The following is a 23,533-nucleotide window of genomic DNA, read 5'->3' on the forward strand; positions in this document are numbered from 1 at the left end:
CATTGTAGTTTGTGAAGCCGAATCCTCTTCAGCCAGCGGCAAAACCATAGCTATGCTTTGATGTAAAATATCGAGAAAGTAGGTTCTTGTAGAAAACACCTTTAAAATAAACTTGTTTAATTTAACACAAAAAAAAATCAAAATACAACTTTTAGTTTTCATTGACAACTACGAAATTACAATGGTTTTACAATAACTTCTTGAAAATTCTTTACATAGGTAAGCATTATCTGTAAGACTGTGGCACTCTCAGACATCACAAAATGCCTGGATATGCTTGCTATGCCAATAGAAATGTGCATGTACAAATAGAAAAATGTACTTAAAAGCATTTGTATTTGTCTATGATGAAAGAAGTAAAGTTGTGCGGCCTGCCATTGGCTTAGTGTTGCATTCTTTATGTCATTTATATATGCCATTTTCCAAATGTCACAGCTCCCGAATTTACTGCTAGGTAGTATATGCACAGATATATTCTCAACTTGCGTTTTATTTAATGACAGCCCTGAAGTCTTGGCAAAATACCTCAGACTTTACAATTTTTATTTTCAAAGGAACTTTTATTAAGTGGTATGACATATGCCACGCTGCTGTTTTCCCAGTGCATTTTTGGTCCAAGTGTAATAGTTTTCTGCCATAAGAAAGTCACCTCCTTTACCAGTAACTTTGGTCTGTGACATTCTTCACATTCCAGTGTCTTGCCTGTTCTCGCCATAGATCTTAGTACATGGTCGATGGCCATCTGTGATTACCTATTACTTCTCTTGCCACTTGGGAAAGGCATCTTCTTACAGAACAGTAGCCACATATTTCATACCACATATCAAACCCTGCCTGACGTTACAGGCTTGATGTAGTTACAGGCTCCACATCAACAGCCAGTGGTCATATTTGTAGACCTGGGCACTCAGAGGCTCAAACAACATGGCTGAAAACTGCTGTCTGGAATGTGTGTGTCATAAGCCTTCCCAGCTCCTTTGGGAGGTTTTGTTTGTTAGGGTTGGTTTTTATGGTTGGGTGTGGTGGTTTTGGTTTTTTTGTTGTTGTTTGGTTGGTTTTTTATGTATAGAAATGATAGGGAGAAGGAAGAAAACAGGTATCTCTGTTGTAGAGAAAGTTTGCTCCACAAAAGCAGCAGCACATCTACTCTTGCTTTGAACACAGGAACATCTGACACCATGACTTTCTGCTATGACTTTTCTTTAGGGCCCTGGATTCACAGGTGACACAGCAGGCCAAGGTGATCGCTGTGCACTGAATAGCAATTTCCATGTACCCATAAGCATTTTAAATAATGCTTCTCAGCCTAAGTGAGGGAAATACACACTTTCTTTTAATGCTTCACCCTCTATCACTTACAGACCTCCAATTACCAAGTTAATGTTTGGAAATATCAGATAATCAGCTGTAAAAGAATCCTCTTCGGAGAAGCAGATTTCTTTTCCATGTATATATGTGAGTGGAATCAAAGTTTTACTCAAAATACCTCCAGGCAGACAAGGGAAACTATTTTCTCCTAAACTGTGTTGGTGACAGAATTATTAAATGCAAAGACTAAGCCAGTATGAATAGATTGCAGAAAATGAATCTGCAGCAGCTAAATTTGTCTGCCCTTTCATTAATTTATTGTGGTTAGGACCTGTCTTTTTGCCTGTGTGCAACAGAAAGCTAAATAAAGGTCATACTTGTGGCTCTCCAAGATAGCAAATCAAACATTGAATGACCAAGAGTTCAGGAAAGGTGTGAAGCTGTTTTTGTAGCCTAGGGTAAGACAACAATTGTCCCTGTTTCCATTAGAAAAAACTGAACAGTTGTTAATTAAGAACTCTTCAGTTAGAATTAAAATGACTGCTAGGGTACTGAAGCCATAATATTTTCTACTGAGAAGACAAATGAAATAATTAAATTATGTGTATTTTGCAGATCAACTGGCAAAATCATTTTCATCTGCATGACTGGGGACATAAGGTTTGCCTTCCATGCCTTGCAGCATTTCACTATCCCCCTCCGCTGCAATTCAGAGGCATCGATTTAAACATCCCGAAATGTATGTATTGTGAGTGTGAGTGTGTATTTCTCAACTCTAGAACATCAGAGTAAGGGAGAATAAGCTTTTAACCCACTTTGCTTTGACCTGCAAAATGTTTAAAGAAGAGAGATGCTAGTAAAGTATCTCAAATGCAGATTGCTTTTTCTATTAAGCTTGAACAAGTGAACAGTCAACTAAAGAACTCACAAATTATTTCTCAGTTTACATAAACTTTTCTCTGCTTAGGAAATGTGACGTGCTTATTTACATTGCACACTATCATCTAGATTAAGCCCTGTATTTACCTTCTAGCTATGTAATACTTTGCCCTTCTGGTTTTTAATTGAGGACTATGTTTTGCTATCTAGAGTGGAGTTGCTTTTATTTCGTATTAGCAGAAATAAAATCAGCATGTATAAGTGTGAATATGTATCAAAAGAGAATTATTTAATCCATAACTACAGAAATCTTTCACTTGTAGCACCAGTTCTATAACTTCTTACAAGAGATTCCAACAATTTCTAGACCGTTAAATAATACTGAAAAATCAGTTAAGTTGTTTTTACATGTATTAGTCATAATATTATTTGAACTCTTCCAACATCTCATAAAGAATCCGAATATTATGATTATGTATATAAGATAAGGACAACTGATTTCTTTTTAGTACCACCACAGCTCGTTGCAATTCAAGAGGAATAGCTCCATCAGCTAAATTATAGTAATGTAATTGATTTGTACGTTAGAAGATTATTACGCAAGGGAAGTATCAAATTTGACTACATTTATATCTAGCTTTTGGCCTCTCAATTACACTCAGGTTGCTTAACTTCAGCAAAGTGAGATGAAACAGTGAAGTTCTAAATAAAATTTTTATTCAAAGTTTTTTGAATAAAAAACTTTGATAATAATAGTAAATCAGTTAATTTCTTGAGCTAAAATAAATCAGGTCTTATTAGCAACTGTGAATGTTCTTCTAAAAACATGAGAAAAGTAGTCACCAAGATACTAATAAAAACATTACTTGGCTTTTCCAAAATCAGCATTTGAAATAAACCAAGTATTCTGCAGCATGTGACAACAGATTAATTAACCTCTAGTATACAATAATCACACTTGTGTGCACACGTAATTGACAGTTGTTAAGAGACTCCAGATACTTCATTGTGAGATAAATGGAATTTTATTTTTAGGGAGAGAGTGATTCCTCTTCAAAATAAATGTATAAAAGTGCAATATCTTAAATATTTACTGCATGCATGCAAGTATCTTTTTTGTTGTTGTTAGCATCATATAAAGTAATCTTATGCCATAGTGTCTGCAAGAATACATTTGAACTTATTGTCGAATTAATGCATCTCTTCAGTTGAGTGCCAGCCTGATCATTGCATTAACCACCTCATACAGGACTGCAGGAAAAAAGGCAAATTTTCAGCAACATCTTAGCAAACAGCTCTCTACTGACAATGCAAAATGACATATTAAAATGGCAAAATTTGGGCCATGTTTGCCAACTACATTGTTCAAATGATTGTATTCCAACTACGGTGTTACAGTTTTCTGAAATACATGTCCAAAAGGCTAATTGTATCTTCCCCTGATTGCAGGAACCTTCTGAAGCTGTTCTTACTCACGATTTGTCTTTTAATGCAGCCAGTATGATCAACTCTGCAATGGCTACCAGAATTGAATCTGGTATGTCAAGAAACCCTCTCTTTGTGGCAAACAGGATAAAGGAAAGATATCAAAAAATAATCAAAACAAAATGGCAGGAGGAAGAAGATTAAGCAGAAAGTGTGTTCCTCTTCAGCTGTGTGTTCCACATCAGCAGTTGTTGAATTTTACCAGACCAATTTACATTTAATTCACAAGGATCAGAAAGTATTCCAGAGTGCACACACATAAAGCAATACTGTATTTTCTTTAGATGGTAATTAATGAGTGTGGAAGAGGAAGCAATTAATGTGTGATATTAAATAAATGTGGATGGAGAAAGAAGTGCCTTGGACAAGACACAGTAAACCTTGAATATCATGCCCAGCAACAGAGCATTTTAAATAAGATAGAAAACATCTTTTTCGAGCTTACTGGAAAATAACAAGTTTTGGTTTGTTGGGGGTTTTTTTTGTTTTGCTTTGTTTAGCCGTTTTGAGGGTTTTTTTGGTGGTATGAATAAAAGTCCAATTTTTGTATTTTTCTATCCTTAACACTAAGTTTGATTTCTTGGCATCAGTCATCAGTCTGACTAGTTTCATTTAGTCTATGTACACAGAAATTTGTGATTCTTAAAGGGGAACAAGAAAGAGTTTTCCATGTTTGGCAGTTTCCTTTTTTTTCTTTTTTTTAAGAATAAGGATGCAATCAAGGCCTTTAAAAATGAAAAGTGCAACACTTCCAAGCCAGAATAGCTAATAGTGCATAAAATGAAGGGTTTAGAAACTACAGCACTAGGATGAGGTTTTCAGGGAGGAATGTGTTACTCCTTTTTTTCCTCATTTCTAAGCCTTTGGGCCACACAATTCTACCCCTTCCACTTGGTCAACTTAGCACTTCTTGGAACTTCTTGGTCAGCCAAACTGGCTGACACCCCTGAAAATTAGACTAATACAGCGGCCAAGCAAGAAGATCAAAAATAAGGTGGTTGTTTTTCCACCCAGTTCATTGACAAAGCAGCAGGGCTGACATAAGGGAGAGAGAAAGCTCTGAGCAGAAGAAAACCAGGATCAGAGGTATTGGAGGGTAGCTCCTTTTAAAAGTAATGAGCTGTGAGAGGGGGTCTGGTGCCTTCGTATCAGGTACTGATACCAGATGTGCTCCTGAGGATCTGACAGTTGTGCATTTGTGGCATTTTTAAAATATTCTGGAACTCCTAGATGTTTGGAACAGTATCCTACAAAGTGCCTGGTAATTGGGTGAATGATCACAGCATCTGATGTAAGACTTTAATCGCAAGTATGCACAACTTATCACACAGATACAGCTTCTACATCTATTTCACATATCTAAGGGCCACAATGACACTGTAGTACGTTGACATTATCTTCACTGAGACACAGACATAAAATAAATTCTTTCCTAGTGACTGATCCTTCTCCCATACATTCTGCCATACATCCTTCTCCCATACAACTGGAAAGAAAAACGAGGAACCATTCACTCTTGTCTTTGCTCACACAAACGGTTTGCACTCTGTTGGAGGTAAGGATTCTTACCTCAACTGTTTTGTTCACTTAACAGAGAACCAACTAATTTTTGCAACTTGCCTGAAATACTATTTCTTCAGTAACGATGATCTCAGATCCACTGATTGTTGACCAGGTATGAGTCAAACTCCTGAAAAGTAGCACATGGGCCTCTTTCTGTTACAGCTGTCATGACATATTTGAACAAAAAGATCTAAGAAACACACTACTCTTGCAGTAGTACTGCAATCATCCAAAATGCCTTAAAAAAATTTCCTGTCTGCAAAGCATGAGCTTTCTTTTCCTAAGACATAGGTTTTATTTCTTTTCTCCCATGCTTCTGAGTTTCCATTGTACACAAGCCAAAAAACACTCCAAAACTTTTATAATACTGTTGAATTACCTTCTCCGTTGTAACAAACACTAAATGTTTTGAACATCTGGCTGTAACAAAGATACTCTGGAAATTTAGTATTTAGATGATGGAGCATGTATAATTAAAAAGTAATTTTGGAGTAATACATGTCTCCAGCACTTACCAAATAAGAATCATTTTGGGAGAACAGTAAGTCCAAATATTCCAGAAAAACTAAATTTCAAGGAATGAAGATGCTATAGTATGAAGATATGGCAAAAAATACTGTCTTTTTAACCATCAACATTTTTGAGGGGCAGAAACTGTACAATATTAGTTTTTCAAAAAAACCTATTTCCATCCCTCAAGCAACACACAATACATGCATTTATGTGACACTTTAAGAACAGCAAATATTATTTTAAATACTCTTAAGTTTAAAAATGCATCTGACATCCCTTCCTTAAAAGAAAAAAATTAAGAACTGGTCAAATAAGGATTTCCTGCAGCATGGTAAACGAAACCAGTTTAAACTGTATTCTGAGAGAAAAAAAACCCTTCAAATAATTTACATAAAACTTAATATATCTTTTGACACTGTTTTCAAAATCTCTCTTCCTTTCTTACCTGCAGTATGACTACTGTGAAAAAGCTCAAGATAAACCTACAGTAAAGTTCTTTTATCATCTAAATTGTGACCCCAATGTATTGACTAGATAGAAAAATTTCTTGTTTGACTGACAGAACTCAAAATGCTACAGATAACCAGAAGGCAAAACAGAGGAAATATCAGTAGCTCCACTTCTCAAACTATTGTTTTGCAAGACTTCTACTAAACTAACAAACTGGTAAGGCTTTAGTTGTTTAATGTCTATTAAATGCTAGAACTTACGGTTTATGTCAAAAGAGGGACCGCATTTGTAAAAGCATCAATTTCTAAAATACCATGGTTAATTAAATACCAGGACATTTAAATTTTCTAAATTACTTATGTCAATCTCTCCAAAACACAGCTACTTTACTAATCTCTTAACTAGAGGTAGGTCATGTGTAGGCCTTGCTAATATGCTGTGAACACTTCATTAGTTCACTAATGTAATAGTCTGCAGGATAACTATGCACAGATCTCCAAGAATAGCAGCACATGTAATAAATTAAATGTCTAAATTTTATTTTTTTTCATGTGGGTTAACATGTACTTGTTTTCTCCTAATATTTCATTCTTTTGTGAAGACTGTTTAACAAGGAAAGGGTCATGAGGTTGAGTAATCTGAAAGTCTTCTGCACCTTACAACTCAAGGCTGGGAGTCTAGCAAAATCTATAATGCAGCCCTTTTCCCCCATATAGAGTTTTTGCAAATCATGCAGTCAATTCTGACTGTTATCCAGCATTAAAAGTCTCTTCTCCATTTTCAAACTTTAAAAAGTGATTCACAATCATGTGGCAGTATGATTAAAAAGTACAGTCCATACACCTTGACAATCAAAAGAGACTGAATTATAAAAAGTAAACTGCCCTTATAGCTGCATCATCCTACATCTGTAAGGGCAGTGACAGTTAATTTGTGAAAAAGGCAAATTCCAGGTTTCTGTAAAACACATATTACAGCTTTCTTGTGCTAGTGAACATTTAGAATACACAGGTTCCCAAGACATTTTCCTTCCCTCCTCCCCCATTTATAACATTCAAAGAAAACACATCATTTTGGCAAAGTTAAAAGGGTTTCTGTCTTGATGTTTTTGCCTTCAGCTTCATGTTAGAGGCACAAACTTCTGGACTTAAGCACTATAAGGCATAGTAGAAACCACCAATTAAAACAACAGCAACACCACCATCACCACCACAATGGAATATACTACAAGTGGGAACAGCTGTGTTATTTTAAAAGAAAATGTTTTGTAAACTGTCATACTGCAATGCTGTGTTAGGTGATTCATGTAAAGCTTGCCTTGGCATGCCGAATATTTTTTTTTTTCCCAGAACATGCTCAAATGATCTAAACATTGCCACAGGTTCAACTTACCTAAAAAAATACCAGAAAATAGCCCAGTGGCACACACGCTTGAAAACTTCTGCAATCACAATATAACTATAAAGCATGAGTAAACTTTTGTTTCATTTTTATACAAAACTTGGAACCACATTTCCTTCTCCCCCACCCAATATCCCCGTAAGAAAAAAAACCAAGCAAATTTAAAAACCCCAAACTTTTGTTAGACACCACTGTCTAAGCTTTTTGTTTGGTTGTGTTTGTATTTTTTTTCTTTTGGTTTTTTTTTCTTTTCCCCTCTTTTTTTTTTTTTTTTGCCCCTTCCTTTTTTGGCCACAGTTCTATTTATAGCACTGAACCCAGTGTGGGCAATGTATTCCCAGGTTAAAAAAAGGGATATTATCAACAGTGGAACTGTGAAAACAGAAGCTCTGTTGCATTTATAGCATGATCAGGACCAATTTTGTTAAGCTGTATGTAAGAAAGAATCACTGTTCTGATCCCCTATTCAGAATGTCAGTGTCACTTTTTATAACCTACATCTACCTGCTTTAGCTTCATTAAATAAAACACTTTAACTCCCTAAAATCGTTAACAATAGTGACTTTTTGGTTGTTGTTTTTATACCTAAGGTTTCCACAGTTTCTGAAAGACTGATCTGATGTTTTGAATTTTGTCATGGTATTTGTAGGGCAACAGCATATATGCATTAGTACTTATGGTACAATGGTTTGAAATATCTCTGAATTTACTTTTCCAATACAACTATCAGAAAAGTGAAAATAACCTAATGCGAATCAGTCAAATAAAACCTGAAATTTCTATTTAAAGTTTATGTTCCAATATGAGATATAATAGCATAAGTTCTTATAATAGGATTGTTTGCTACAGCTGTATAAAGCCCTGATAAGATTTGAGCATTGTTTTGAATGTGAATCATCTCTGTCTCGGTGTCTCCAATTTACTTCTATTCAGGAATGTGCAAATGATTTTATACAGCACGATTCTAGTACCGCTCTGTACTATAGTATTTTGTTTTGTAAATAAAAACAACAACAAATCCCTAGTTAGAAATAAACTGACAAAATTTACATTCTTCTCTCTTAAAAAAGTAAATAAAATAACATTATTTAAAATGTGAATTAGCTATAAGACATACAATACAATTACATAGATACATATCAATACAGCACATTCAATTTGCCAAAAAAATTAATGATTACAAAGCCAATATGGATGCTGCCATATATATATATATATATATATGTACAATGATTATAGCATTCATAATTGCACTATACCTACAACCAGTTTTAAATTACAAGGTGTTTTAAGAGGGAGCAAAAAATAGTAACTGTTCTTATTATCGTTCTTTTGAATTTGGGAGGGTTAAGGATGAAAAATATCTCATTGTTAACTTTGGAAATCAACTAATAAACCATTCTTTTTTCCACCTCCCATCTGCTGCTAGGTGGCAGCCATTTTTGTGTTAAGTGCACTCCAGTGCCAGCTGGCATCATAGATAATCAATCCAATTACATGTCTGAACTCTATACAGAGCTTTCTTGCTAGAAATCACGCACCTGGTCAAAAAACCTTCAACCTAAGCTGCGGAATAAAGGCTCATCAATATGTGCTGCACTTTTGTTTGTTAAAAATTGCACATTTAAATTTCAAGAATGATTTTGTCACTGCTTCATTTACATTTATAAATCTCTTCTAAAGAACATTGAGAAAGGCTATTTTGCATGAAAGCCTATCAAATGCCTGTGAATCAATAAACAATCAACCTTATCAGAAAAAGTTCCTGAATGTGATCTCTCATCAATAACTTCTTGTAATACAACTGAAGGTGCCTTGACATTATTACAGAAAACAATCTCATGTCATAACTTACAAAATGAGAGATCTAAATTGTCTTTAAATTACTAGACTACATGCGGGTGCACGGTACACCTTATAGAATATTCACTTACATGTTGGTTTTGGCATTAGAAAATGGTACACTTTCTAAAAAAGGGAACACATGAGCTGAAACTGTGTGTGTTAATCATTTGGCAGTTGATTCAATCAGGTCAGTTCCCAACCCATCCATTTGGCATTTCAATCAGTATCTTATATTTCAAGCGCATTGCTTTTATAAAAAGCCAGATTTGGCAACATGAATTTTGTACAATAAAAATAATTTTTCTATTGTGGAAAGAAAACACTTAAAAAAGCTCTAACATAAGAGAAAACACCCCACACAACTGAGAAAAACATTGTTTCAGGCTGCAGCCACTGAGGAAAATGTAGTGTCTACGACTTTTCTATTTGGCATTTGTGAATAAAAGAAGAGAGAAAAAAATGGCACATGGCAATTAAAAAGACGTTCTAACATATTCCATGTACATCCCAGATTGTGTCTTAATTACTTCATTACTGTCTTCTGTGCACCTTTCTTAACTGTAAAACTATGGTTACATTTATTATCCTTAGACAACTGTAATTCTGTTTTGCAATCCAAATATTCTAGTCTCAGAAGTGAAGACAGAATGAAGACACCCATGTAAAGAATTTAAAAATCACAGTATCAATACTTTTTGATCCTTCAAAGTACATACTGTAAAATTTAAGTCATACTGATGACTTAAACAGTGATGATAGTGTTTTCCTGACCAAATCATTCAACAGAAAATATTTCACCCAGGAATGCAACTGGGGGGGGAAAAAAAAGGCCATTGTACCTTTTAAAAGATAAGTGGAGTAGGAAAGAAGGGGAAGAGAAAGGGTTAGGCAAAGAGGAAATCAGCTTGATTTTGCTTCAATAGCAAAAAACTGCTATCCTTTGTAAATGTACGACTGAGAATTTGAAACACATTGAGTCACATGGTTTTACCTAAAAAATGAGGAAATGTGCTGTGAATGTACTTCAGCATCTTTTGTTTTTCCTCCATATACTTTAAATAAAATCATAATATTAACTACAAACTCTGTGGACATTCACAGAGTCCAGGCCGGCAATAAATTAGTATTATGCAAATTGTTTTCACAGATTATAATACAGTCCCTCTTGTATATCTTCAATCACGGAAAGTTGGTTTTGAAGGATGCCCCAGGTACAGTTAGACCAGGTTGTACTCCTTCAGGTTTAACTGTAGGATTGTGTCCTTGACAGCAGCAAAGACGAAGCGGATGTTCTCTGTGTCTGTAGCACATGTGAAGTGAGAGTAGATAATTTTGTCACTGTCTGGATTCAGGTCTACGAACATCTTCAGGATGAACTCTCGTGCTGCCTGTGCATCCCGCTGTGGTCCTGGAAGAGAAGTTCAGTTTTCAGTCAACTTCGTATTCCACTTCTTTAAAAGAAAATAAGGAAGGCTTAGTCTGTGATCCCCACCTAAAAGAAGATGGGGAACCTTTCACTAATCAGTATTATCATATACTGGCTGCATTCCTTGTGGTAGGAACTATTAAAAATAAAGATGGAAAGAAATTTTAGATGTTCACCAAGTCAGAGCTGGTCTTTCACTGCTGACTATCTTCTTTTTTTACCAAGATAAGTCACCTGTTTTAGAACAGGTGATTTATAAATGCATAGAATGAAAATTTTAAAAAATTAGCTATATAATTAAATCTTTTCAAAGTTAGTAGAAATGGTGAATGTTCAGTCTAAACCTACTATATTTAAATTTTACTTCAGTTATTTTAGCACTGCAAGTTTACTAGTTTTATATGGATTTGAGTAGGAAGCATTGAGAAATCATATCCTGACCTGGATCTGAGACTGTCATCAATAGACCCTAATTTACTTTAAGTGATAATAAAATACACAGCTGCTCTCCAGCTGAAACTGTTGCCTGTAAAAGGCTCATGTTCTAACAATTTAAAGTATCTAGTATTTTAGTTGGTATCTAAATTATGTATGCTAATGATCCTATCATATCTAAATTAAAGTTGTAACTCTCAGAAGGACAGAGTCAATCTAACCAACTACATTTTCAGCTTAAAAGATCTCAGAAGGTAAAGTAATTACTTCCAGCCTGCAACAGTGAGGATTCATTCCAGTTCACAGCCAAAAGAGCAGCGCAGAAGCAAGAACATAAGCCACAAGCTGGTGAATCCTGTTCAATTATTCTAGTGCTGCCACCAAGTCATTGTACCCTTGCTCTTGTGTTTCTGAAATGTGGGTTTCTACAGAACACAGATTTTCTGTGCTGTTTCCTCCTGTTCTCTTCATTAGTTCTGTTGTAATGCAGAATACAAATACCAGCATCCAGCGGTTATTTGTAGCTCCGTCCTTCAGTAATCATAAAATCTATAGTTTGGTGCCCAACACCTGTCCACACATTTCACCAACTGGGTAACAGAGATTATTTTAATACTTCAAGCTTAAAATTTGTAACACTTCCAATTTGTGCAACTAAAATTTAGGACGGGAATGTATAAAAGAGAAAGCACATACTTTCTGGTGTGCTGCATATCTATGTGGAGGAAGAGTAAGCTTTGGCAGTAAATGGCTGTATGCACGTGAACAGATGTACAAATATGCACATACATACATACATAGATGACATATTTTCTGAGATTTAGGAATATAAACAGATAAGTTTTCTGAGGCAGGACAGAGGACACTGGACAGTTGGACAGTGTCCAACACCTCTACAGCTTCTAAAACACAACTGGCTCTAGCCTTTAGCTTGGACACCAGACTCTATCATAGACAAAGAGCAGCAACATTAAGTCTCACAATAGCACACATATATGTGAGTATTTATGAAGAAAATTCTTGGGCTTCCAAAGACAATGATTTCATCAAAATAAATCACTTAGTTTTCTAGACAGTTTCTAACAGAATTTTGTTAAACAGTTTCACAGTAGCTACACACACTGTTTTCTCAAGACCTATTGGCCTATTCACAGATATACCCAAATCTGCACCTCTAATCTTACGTTATTTAAACTTTTAGCTGACTTCAAGCATAGAGAAGTATGTGTAAGACCTCAGGAATGTAAAAAAACTGAATGAGTTAATGTCAAATTTAGATGACAAAGTGGTTCTGGTCTAAGAAACCTAAAAAAGAACTATCATATGAGTTAGTAGCTTTCTTGCTCACTGCTCTCCCTAATCAGCAGTTTTCAATGACTGGCTCTATATGATACCATGAAGATCTATGTAACAAGTGCTTTTTTATGTAACAGTATTTTTCTCTTATTTTTCTACCAACTACAGCCTCTTTTTGTGTTTGCCCTTTCTCCCTCTCCCAGCCTGAGAGGTAGTTGTCAAGTACTAGCATAGAAAGTGTGTCTTCATATGACATACCAACCTAGCAGCATGGCTCGGCCTCCCTTTCAAAGCTCTTACTAATGCACTGTGCAGCAGAACTCCTTAATTTAATCTGTCCAATTTGCCACCCTAGCCAGCAGTTCTCATCCCTAGGCTACTTTCTCCCTTCTGAAGATGAGAGAGGCAATCCAACTAAAAATACCTATTTCTGAAACCTTCCTCAGATCTCCCGCTCCCCACATCCCCAATACACTGGGATAGAAGAGGGGACCACCTCTGCAGCCACAGACTCCGCCCTGCCGTAAGAATTAAACACATCAAATTGTAATCACATCAAATTTTCTCTGGAGTTAGACCTTGCAAGACCTACAGAATTAGGATACAAAAGATTCTCAAAGACTTGCAGGTCTTCACTCCCACATCCTTGATAGTCCAAAAAGGTTTTTTTCCCCTCATCAACGAAAAAGGAGAAGAGAAACAAAGTTTTTACAAACTGTTTGAATTAATTTTTTTTTTTTCCCTGGAAAAGCATTTTACAAAGGCTTTGTCAACATTTGAGAGGAGGTAACAGAGTAGACTGTAGGGTCTACTCACCTTTGGGATGTTGTCTAGGGAACCTGTAACACAAAGTAAATTCAAAAGAACAAACATATTTCTATTCAACTGCCAGTTCTCTTCTCTACATTACTATGAAACTAAATTTACACTGACTCATAAATAATATGATCTGATCCTACAGGCTTTTTCTGTTCTCTTCCTCTTTAACAGAAAACAAGAAGTACATTTTTCCCATTAGTACTTTCCATATTTGAACATGGGAGTTTTAATCTTCTTCTCAGCTTCCCAATCAGCTATTCCTTCCTGGTGGGACAAAATAGATTCTCTCTTTTAAAAAAAAGGAACATTTAGTTCTTTAAACCTCTTATTATATGAGTTTGATTTTTCTCTGTTACCAAGGCCTCCTCCACTCAGCTACCTCAAAATACGTAGCTTTTCCCCTCATAAGAACTTCCTGAAAGTACAGCTTTAATAGAAACACTTATACAACCCACAATTTTTTTTATGGACAAACACATTAACTCCACATAATCAATGTAAAATTAAAGAACAATTTTAAAAAAGTACAATAAAAGGGCGGAAGGGGTGGTTGCTTGTTTCTCTGAATGTTACAGAGAGCCCACAACACTTCCCCTTCAGTATTCAATCTTATATAAAAGCAAACCTCAAAGCACCAAAAATATAAAAACTATATGTACAATTAAGGAATCTGTTTCTATTTATTTTTAACTCTTGTATTTCAATTTAAACTCTCACCCTAACTTTTGAAAAATGACAAAAAGTGGTTTACTACTAATATGACAATATCATCTAAAGTCAACAGTTTCTCAATAGAGGTTCTGCCATCCTACCCACAAGTCATTACAGTACAAATCAAAATCTTAGCAGCCTAAAAATTCCATAAAACTTCAATCACTTTTTACAATTTTTTAGTATTTTTAAATGAATATATCAAAGTATCTATCTGTCTAGTATTTGGTCAAGCTAGCACCATTTGCCAGTACTATAGTGTAAACACAGCATGTCATTATACTTACCATCATACTCTGGAAAATAATCAACTAGATGGGAGTACATAATTTTCTCCTCTAGTAGATCTTTTTTATTTAAGAACAGAATAACTGAAGAGTTCTGGAACCATGGATATGTGATAATTGTCCTAAAGAGTGCTTTGCTTTCTTCCATTCGATTCTGGAATAAAAAAGAGAGCAGAATTTTGGTGGTCATGAGATTATTTTTTTTCAAAATAAATTCATGCATTTTCACTCCATTTGGCAAAAGAATCCATTTCTTGTTTTGCACTTTCCTATGATCCAATTAATTAAATTAAAAGTAAAGAGGAAACAGTAAACGAAACCTTCAGGCATCTTCCTTGTGCAAATTCAGCTAGTTAAGCCTAAGTATTCTTTAAAACACTAGTCATGAACTTGAAAGTTGTAACAAGAACATTTGCTAAACCTGAATATGCACAATTACAATCAGCCAACACACTTGTGGTTATTGAAATACAAGTCATTCATGCTAGAGACATATATAACAACACAAGACAGCCAATTCAAAGTTTAAGAACATGATTTATTTTATTTGCCTTTCCCAAATTTTGAATACAGCGTTCAGCAATTCTTAGAGATCAGGTTAAAATAACTGCAAGTAAATTTAAAACCTGACAATATATTATGTCAACATCAAAGGTTTATGACATTGAATTTTAAAAAATTGTAAATTATTACCTTTGTTTCTAGCATTGTTGCCAGATGAAGAATTACTGGCACCTGGACTTAATACAATGCCTATTGTTCAGAACCCACTAGCCTATGGAAGAACACAATGCTTATTCTGTAGGAAGAAAAATTAGAAAGCAACCAGCCAGCCCAGTTATGTTTACCAGTTCATCAGGCAGTCAGGTATGACTTTGGGGTTGCTGGCCAGCAGGTACCATCAAAGAGAACCACAGGACAAAAGAATGCATGCACAGAGGGAAGGGACCACATATCACAGATTTTGGGGAAATTAATATGTATGTATGCAAAATACAGTATATAAAGAGAAAATGTTCTGTACTCAGCACACACAGTATTTGGAGGAGCTACCCCCTTGTGCATCTGACCAAATAAAGAATTTCTGCTTCTTAATGCTGCATTGGGGCTACATTAATTTTTACTGATTTTTGGTAACAATGCCATTGGATTAGCCTTTAACTCTTTAGCTGCTCCTGAAACCACTTTGCATTATAACTGAAATACCAGAAAAGCCTACAGTTATTTCTATTTGTAAAACTTTTGTCATTGTAAAATAATGCTACAATTCGATTAGTTCTGAATTGTTAGGTTGACTCGATGTGGTTAATACAGAGCCAGAGCAAATATTGTTTGTAAGACAGGAACTAACTTACTCCTTTTACTACTATTACAATTTAAAGCTGCAGCCCCCGGAAAAGGTTGTTTCACCACCAAATGGGCCTCCAGAGGATGATAAGAACATGAATCCTGCAGATTCTGCTGTTACTGAGCCATACAACAATCTGTTAGATAACTCAGAAAGTTTTGCCGTAAGTGTATATTTACTTCCACTAATTTGCATTTTAGAGAGGTCAACATAAACAAGAATGGGAACGTGAAAAACCCAAACCAAACATAAAACAAAAAAAAACAAATAATAAGCTAATTCAACATTGTACTAAAAGCTGATGATTTGGTCTGTTAAACTTTATTGCATGTTGCTGTAGTGCATGAAAATAAATAGTTGAATTTATATATTGAGAAACTAATGCAGACTAATAAAACATTTGCTTTCATGCAGTCAGATCTCATGACTCATATTGATTTCAACACTGCCAGGATTTCACTCTGAAAGGAAAGAACCTCTAATGTCAACACAGCTGAGCATAAAACATAACTCCTTAGACAAACTGTTAATAAGACGCTATTTTCTTCTCAACATTATATGCAGAATTCTTCTCTTAACAAGACCTTAAGAAAAGGCAATGGGAACTACCTAGTATAGTTATATCTGTTATATAGTCCACCTCAAAAAGTTTAGCTCCATGTAACTCCAGAAATACTTGTTGGCAAGTACTTGTGTCTTCTTCACTAGACTAAACAAGCTCAGATCCTCACAGGACATTGGCTGTGGGCCCTTCATGCTTTTCCCAGCAGATTAGGTGACCATGAAATTAGAATAGAATAGAATAGAATAGAATAGAATAGAATAGAATAGAATAGAATAGAATAGAATAGAATAGAATAGAATAGAATAGAATAGAATAGAATGCAAATTATTTCAAAGGGAAATCGAAGCAAACTGTGTTACGGACAGACAGTCTGACATTTTGATATGTTGTCATTTATATCTGTAGTCAGCAGATGTTTTGTAGGAATTGAAAAACGGCCTAGAGATTTTCAAGTAAATTTTATCTGCCCATATAGAGAAATGCAGTTTGCCATAACAGATTAAAATGCAATAATGGTTTCCTTAATTTACTGTGATTGACTGATTAAGAAAAAATTTGAAGTGATTGATTTTTGACTTCTCAATCTCTGATTAACGTTCTGCTGTCTTTCATCTCTGTTTATCCAATTACTAAGGACAATTCAACTTTTATGGTTGTCACAGCAGATAAAAACAATTTTTATGCCAGAGTAAATTCCTCCAATATTGGAGGAATTTATTATCCTCTAAAATTTGTCTTAAACTGGTTTTCTGTTTCTAATGACAGCTCACTCATTTCAATGCTTACTCTTTTCCTTTATTGAATATATGTGCCATAATATTTTTTAGCAGTTTAATTAATCACAAGATCATATGGTTGAACTGGTTTCTGAAAAAACCTTTCTTTAACAGGATGCACTATTGCTTGTGTAAAAGATAGTTTTATGCTACAGTATTGTCCCTGCTAGTAGGGATACGATTACAAGGAGTATGGAAAGAGACTAGCACTGGAGATATGACCTGTCAGATGCAACATGAAGGAAGCTTTGCCAAACCAAGCATTACAGTATGGCTCTTCAAAACCAAACCACACGAACAAAAAACCAAAAACCAGCAACAATGTGGAGCAGGCAATATTTACTAGGTTGTCCAAGTACTTAATCTCCTTTTATGAGCAGCTCTATCTCACCAAATTGTTTCCAGAAAAATCTTATTTCAGCTTCAACAAAAAATGCTGCAGATAGAAATTAGAATAAGTAATGTACAGAAATGTGCAGCTGGATGTGGCTCAAGGCTTTTTCAGTAGCTGACAGCCAATGTCTGCAGTGAAGCCAACCTTCAACAGCAACCTCTGTTCAACAGCAGCAACAGCTCATCATGGCCTCTCTGGCTTGGCACATGGAAAATTCACAGCAGGATTACTGTATTCACCATCCCTAAAATCTGCTGGGCTGGGCAACTTCCCTGATCAGCTTTTGTCTGCTGTCAATCCCAAATTACATAAAACCATATTGGTATCACCAACTGTTCCTCTATTTTTCTTGTAAGGATATAGAGATGCCAGTGTAAAACACTCCATCTTCCATACAACCTGACGAAGTTGTCAGTCCAAGGTAAAAATATCATTATGAAACTGAGTAAGAAATACAGTAGACATACTCCAATAGTGAATTTGTTAACTATAAACAGGTTACATAATCTTGGACAAAGTTATCCTAATATTTAAATCAATATCAAGAAAAAGCACTGCACTTACTAATGAGCTACATGACTGTCCAATTTTATGACTAGAAATATGTTTCTATGGAAGAAAAATAAAATGGAATTTCTTTCTATCATGTACTTCTTATATAAAAGATTTTATGCTGGAAAATTTTTGTACAACCATTAAACATTAATACAAATACAAGCAGAAGTATAAACCATGTTTCCCCACATTTTTATCCAAATGCAAACCTACTCTTCCTTAAATTTTAATGGATTAAAAAGGAGTATACTTAATTCCAATTTTTTTTTTTATATGTACACTTTCAATTTTCCTATTAAAATGATGGATTTCTTGTTTGGATGTCTCTTTGCTATCTGTTGCTCTGGAAAAATGCAATTACTCCTACAATTAGAGAAATAACAAAATGGAGGTAATTTATAAGCAATCAACTGTCAGATCCTGAAGAATACCTGCAAGAGTGCTAAAACAGCATTTAAAAGCTGTATCAGCTAGTAGTCAGTGAAGGGAAAGCAGCATTTTCCAGCTAACAAGCAGTGCTTTGACAGAAAACACTTAGTAAAATATTAATCTGAAACAGAGAAGCACTAGTGGAGTTTCACCCATTATTGTCTTTATGACTATCTAGAGTGGCATCTAGTGGGCGTACTGTAATTCACACACTGAAAGAAAAACGTAGTAATTACTTTTCTCTTTAAAAAATGTTAGCAATTCAAACAGCGTCTGTTAGAAAAATTAGGATTTCACATATTCTGAGGAACTACATTTTCTTGGAATGCAGTGAGAGACAAGGTGGCAAGGAGGTAAACGAACAAGCATTGTTCAGTAAACTACTTGTTCTGTGTATGCAACTTCTGTATGCTGGCAAAAATGCTTATATGAATCAGAGGGCATTCAGAGATGATAAAGGTAGAAAACGAGATACTGACGCATGAGAGCTTCAGAAAAAGCAGAAGTTAGTATTTCTGAAGGTTATTGTCACTGTCATGGACTCTATTATTTTGGTTGACAAAAACTTGCATGGTTTTTATGTACAATTCTGTATTAACTTGGAATGTCTCTATCCAACTAAGATCCCCAGCAATTATTTTCATAGAAGCAATGTTAAGCTCTACAGAAAGACCTACAGCATATTTCTTGGCTAAATATTTAATGAAACTGCTTTGCAAAACCTGGGAAATAGTAGAGGAAATGAGGAAGTGGGAGGTAAGTGCAGAGTCCTCCACTGTGTAAAAAAGTAAATACAGTATCAAAATTGGAAGTGCTTTGCATTTTTGCCACCAGTATGAAGTATAATTTCATAGCTCTACTGCTATAACTAGTCATCTTAGTAAAAACTGCAACACAAATATTTTGATGAGTAACACAAATGCAGTCATAGGCCATTTCAAACAGAGCTCAGGAATAATTCCTTTATTTTGTTCACTGTCTTCAATATTTCTGTAAACTAGACTGAAAAAACCAGCTTCTGGTGGAGGACTGGAAAGAAGTCTCTGTAGATAAGAACTGTATTTTTAAATCACCTTGAAGAGGAACTCTCAACTCTCCAAAAACCTGAATATGCAACACTGCACTTGAAAGTACATGGCAATTTTATGTACCCAGCAGAGACCCAGATGAAGCAAATGACAGTTGAAATCCATTAAATCAACATGTTCAACAACCATCAAAAACCAAACATACTGTCCAAAGCAAAAACGGTCTATAAAGTACTCATAAAACATGCTTCAAGTATTGCTGTCAAGTACTTTTTAAATGCAAAAATGGCTCCTAAATTATTTTTCATCACAAAACACTAATGCCAAAATTGGCTATTTTCATAATACCTACATATATTTGAGAAAAATAAGTAAAAACATTTTAAAATCAAATTCTCCCCGAAAAAAAACCCCTAACAGTCACATCTTTGCCAGTAGCACCATTTACAAGCAATATTTCTGGCAGCCTCTGTATGCCGGTTCATGATCATCCAAGCTCCCAACTTCCATTATGAACCATCCACTTCAACCAAGAGGGAGGCTCTGACTCTTCCTAATGAAAATCTTTCCCAGCACTGATAGTTTACATTCAAAAGGTTCTTTATCCACAAGTCAAAAATAAATATGCATTTGTGTGGACAGGTATTAAGAGATACAATACATGGAGCAATGGGGTTTGACACAGGTAGTTAATGTGCTATTTTCTCAAGTTTCCAAATAACCAATCAATTCTGGAGATTTGATTTCCCATGGGAAAAAAAATAAATAAGGTAGTATGAAAACTATTTGAGGATTTTAGTTCTAACTAAAGGAGTTTGTATTATCCCACTGCCACATTTTCAATTGTTCTGGATTGTTGGCTGTTGATGAAAAAACCAGCCAAATGAAGCATTACATTTATTTGTGATGTAGAAAGACTGAAGTCCTCTGATCTCAGTATTGTTTTCTTTCAGCCTTCATGCTAAGCCATGTATGACTAACTGAGAATAAGTAACACAGTGCTGGAAGAGAAGTGGAAGCATGCTCAGATGTGAACAGCATAAGAGCTCTGATGAAAAAATGAAATACGTTGTTCAGATAATTGCCTCTTTGAAGAGTAAACATACTCTGAACTGTGCAGTCTCATGCTATTTCTTATTTTTGCACACCTCAGAACAAAGTGTGACTGGAACATGGTAGCAATTTGTCACCTGTTAATGTATTACACAAATTAACGCTACACAAGTTCCATCTAGGCTCATCTGTTTTGCAGATGTACTTTTGTTCAGATTTAAAAGTTAAGCTGTAAGTCCTATGTTTCATGTCAATATTTTAATCAAAATTTAATAAATTTTAATAAATGAGATTTTAACTGCAATATTTTTTAACAAACCAAGCAATATTGATCCTTTCTCTGTGGAGCAATTTACAAACAACAAATTTTTGCATCAATCAAAAGAACAGAGCCTTTATTCAACAGAGCCTTTATTCAGTTACTTGGAGCACAAAAACTTTGCAGAAAACCCCTCTACAAAGTTCATTCCATTTCAATTTGTAGTTGTGGTTGAGATACTGAAGCCCTAATTTTCGTAATATCTTGTTCTGCCTTCATCTACCAAGATAAAATTGCAAGACAGTTCTTCAGTGTAAATTAAGTATTGTGAAGGTAACTACATTAATGCAGATATCCTCTGTCAAATAAAGTAGGGTTCTTCAGGGGTATTAAAGAAAAACTTATGACTACAAAGATGCTCGCCAAGGAAACAAAGAAAAAACTGCTCCTTTCACATGTCATACAATTTTTTTTCTAAAATCAAAGAAGAAATTACATTGGAGTGGATCTGTACATGGAAGTCATCAGGTACAACTCCTTGCTTCCACCAGGAAAAAATTTGTCATCGTATAATTTTACTCATGGCTGTGTTCAGATAAGCTTTGAACATCTCTCTTTAGGATGGAGATACTACCTATCTAAACAAACAATTCTGCTTTCAGCCTTCATGATATAGGAACAACAAATCAGAAACAGTTTTACTGACGGCCACTGCATTTACAGACTATTAACTCACTTCAATAATCCCCTGTTGGTAACATTTTGGACAAAACATTTTTAAGAGAAACCTTCTTCCTGGAGTATTTAGCTCCATGCTGCTTCCATGAAAGACTCAGTCAGATGGTTCCTTCATATTCCAGAGATATAGATGTTTTAATTTGTCTGAGAGCCCCCTGAACTCCTGAAAGACATCTGCAATGGCTATTGGAAATGTTGCTCAAGCCACCCCCAGACCTACTGGTTCTGTTCACATCTCAAATTACAAAATTATGCCTTCTTACTGCTAATGCCACGTAAACATCTGGTATTGATAAATGAACCTGCTATTCTACCTTTCAGAAACCTGGAAGACTTGACAGAGGATCACAGCTGCACTTTTTCAGTAACAGCCACTGCTTTGGAAGTCTGTAAGCTCAGGATAAAAAGCTGTAAAACAATGGCATGCTGATGACAGAATGAGAGAGCATAAAGTTACAGCAGCAGAATTCTCAACCAGTGCAAACAGTAGTCTTCACACACCTGGCTGTGACACCACTGTATGTCACACTGCAGCACAACAGAGGAAGTTTACACAAGTTTCTGAGGAACTCCTTCAGTTCTGAATGAAGATAACTGTACCTCATGCAAAAATCTGTTAGAATATTTCAAAAGGGACTAATCAAGACTGGAACAAAAAAGATTCAATCTGGTTATGATACCAGGTTAGACAATGCAGGTCCTCAAAGTAGACAAACCACATTGTAAGAAAGTGAAAGCCCATGGACAAAAGATGGAGAAATTATCTTTATGGCATAATTTTTTGTCCACTGAACAATACATCATTTGCCAAGCTCTCAGAAGAGACAGATCCTAGAAAACACCTTAAGATGTGTGAAAGGAGAACGGGCAGGAAGTAATGGCAATATTAGACACAGCTTGAAGGCACAGAGTCATAGAATGGTTTTGGCTGGAAAAGACCTCTAGGATAATGTGTCCAGGATTTCTTAAGCTAAAAAATCAATTTTCCTATAATTTTAAAATCTCAGAACTCTTAAGCCATTCCTGCCTGCTACATACATTACAATCCTTTTCTACAAGAACTGTAATCTGAGATAAAATCTGTAAATACATGGATTATAATCAGATGGTACTTTTAATAAAACTTCAATGAAAATTGAGTGACAGTTTGATGATAAAAGGGAAGGGAAGGTGCTACTGTTTTAAGATAAATTCCATGGCATTATGATTTGGTCTTTAGCTAAATCAAATGTAATTTCTTAAGATACAGTATAAACTTCAAAAAGGGCTTTAAAACAAAAGCTGTTTTTTAAAGGTAGAGTACTCTACTTAACAACAATTTCCTCTTAGCATGGAGATTCACAATTTCTCTCCAATCCTGTAAGAATTTCACATTTTTCAATTTAATCAAAATGTATTATCTCTGATGAGAATAATCTAAACCGGCATTTCCCCCGAATATATTTTGGGCAATGTTCAGAATACTCATAATGACTTACATTAAAAAATCATCTTTTATCAATGCATACTTCATGCTGTCCAATGCCTCTGTTGCTTTGCAACTTCTGAAAGTACCTCAGGAAAGACAGCATTTACTTTTTGATAGTTTAGAAAATTTCCAATTTTCACTTAGCCTATTAATTAATTAATTTATCTGAACAGAGGAAATTATATTCTGTCTTTTCTGGTTTTGATCTGAGAACCCTATAAAAATGTACACATAACTACCACAGAGCTATACAAACTATATGAAATCTTATATACGTCAAGACTTTTAGTGCACTAATAAATATCTACAAGTTTCAATAAACACTGTTCTCTTTTTTGCTGTTTTAAAGTACTTAATTAGATGTGCAAAGATAATGAACTCACTTTTTTACAGAACTTCATTTTACAGATATACTGTTATGTCTCTAGTTCTTCCATAACTGCAAGTGGTTATGGTTGTCTTATGAAGCTGGAATTCATTTTTCTAATTATTGCACTGAGAC

General features: G+C 35.0%; 1 protein-coding gene across 1 annotated transcript in view; it reads right to left on the minus strand.

Annotated features, from left to right (window-relative positions):
- Nucleotides 1–4,352: 4,352 nt before the first annotated feature.
- Nucleotides 4,353–23,533, minus strand: part of LOC102071789 (guanine nucleotide-binding protein G(q) subunit alpha) — a 115,833-nt gene continuing 96,652 nt past the window's right edge. Inside the window, exons 6-7 of the mRNA XM_005492403.4 lie at nt 14,419–14,572; nt 4,353–10,852 (exon numbers count right to left, since the gene is read on the minus strand). Of these exons, the coding sequence (XP_005492460.1) occupies nt 10,662–10,852; nt 14,419–14,572 (345 nt within the window). The 3' untranslated portion in view covers nt 4,353–10,661. The remainder of the gene's footprint in view (nt 10,853–14,418; nt 14,573–23,533) is intronic.

This window comes from Zonotrichia albicollis, chromosome Z (assembly GCF_047830755.1).
Source record: "Zonotrichia albicollis isolate bZonAlb1 chromosome Z, bZonAlb1.hap1, whole genome shotgun sequence".
In the NCBI taxonomy this organism is placed as follows: Eukaryota; Metazoa; Chordata; class Aves; order Passeriformes; family Passerellidae; genus Zonotrichia; species Zonotrichia albicollis.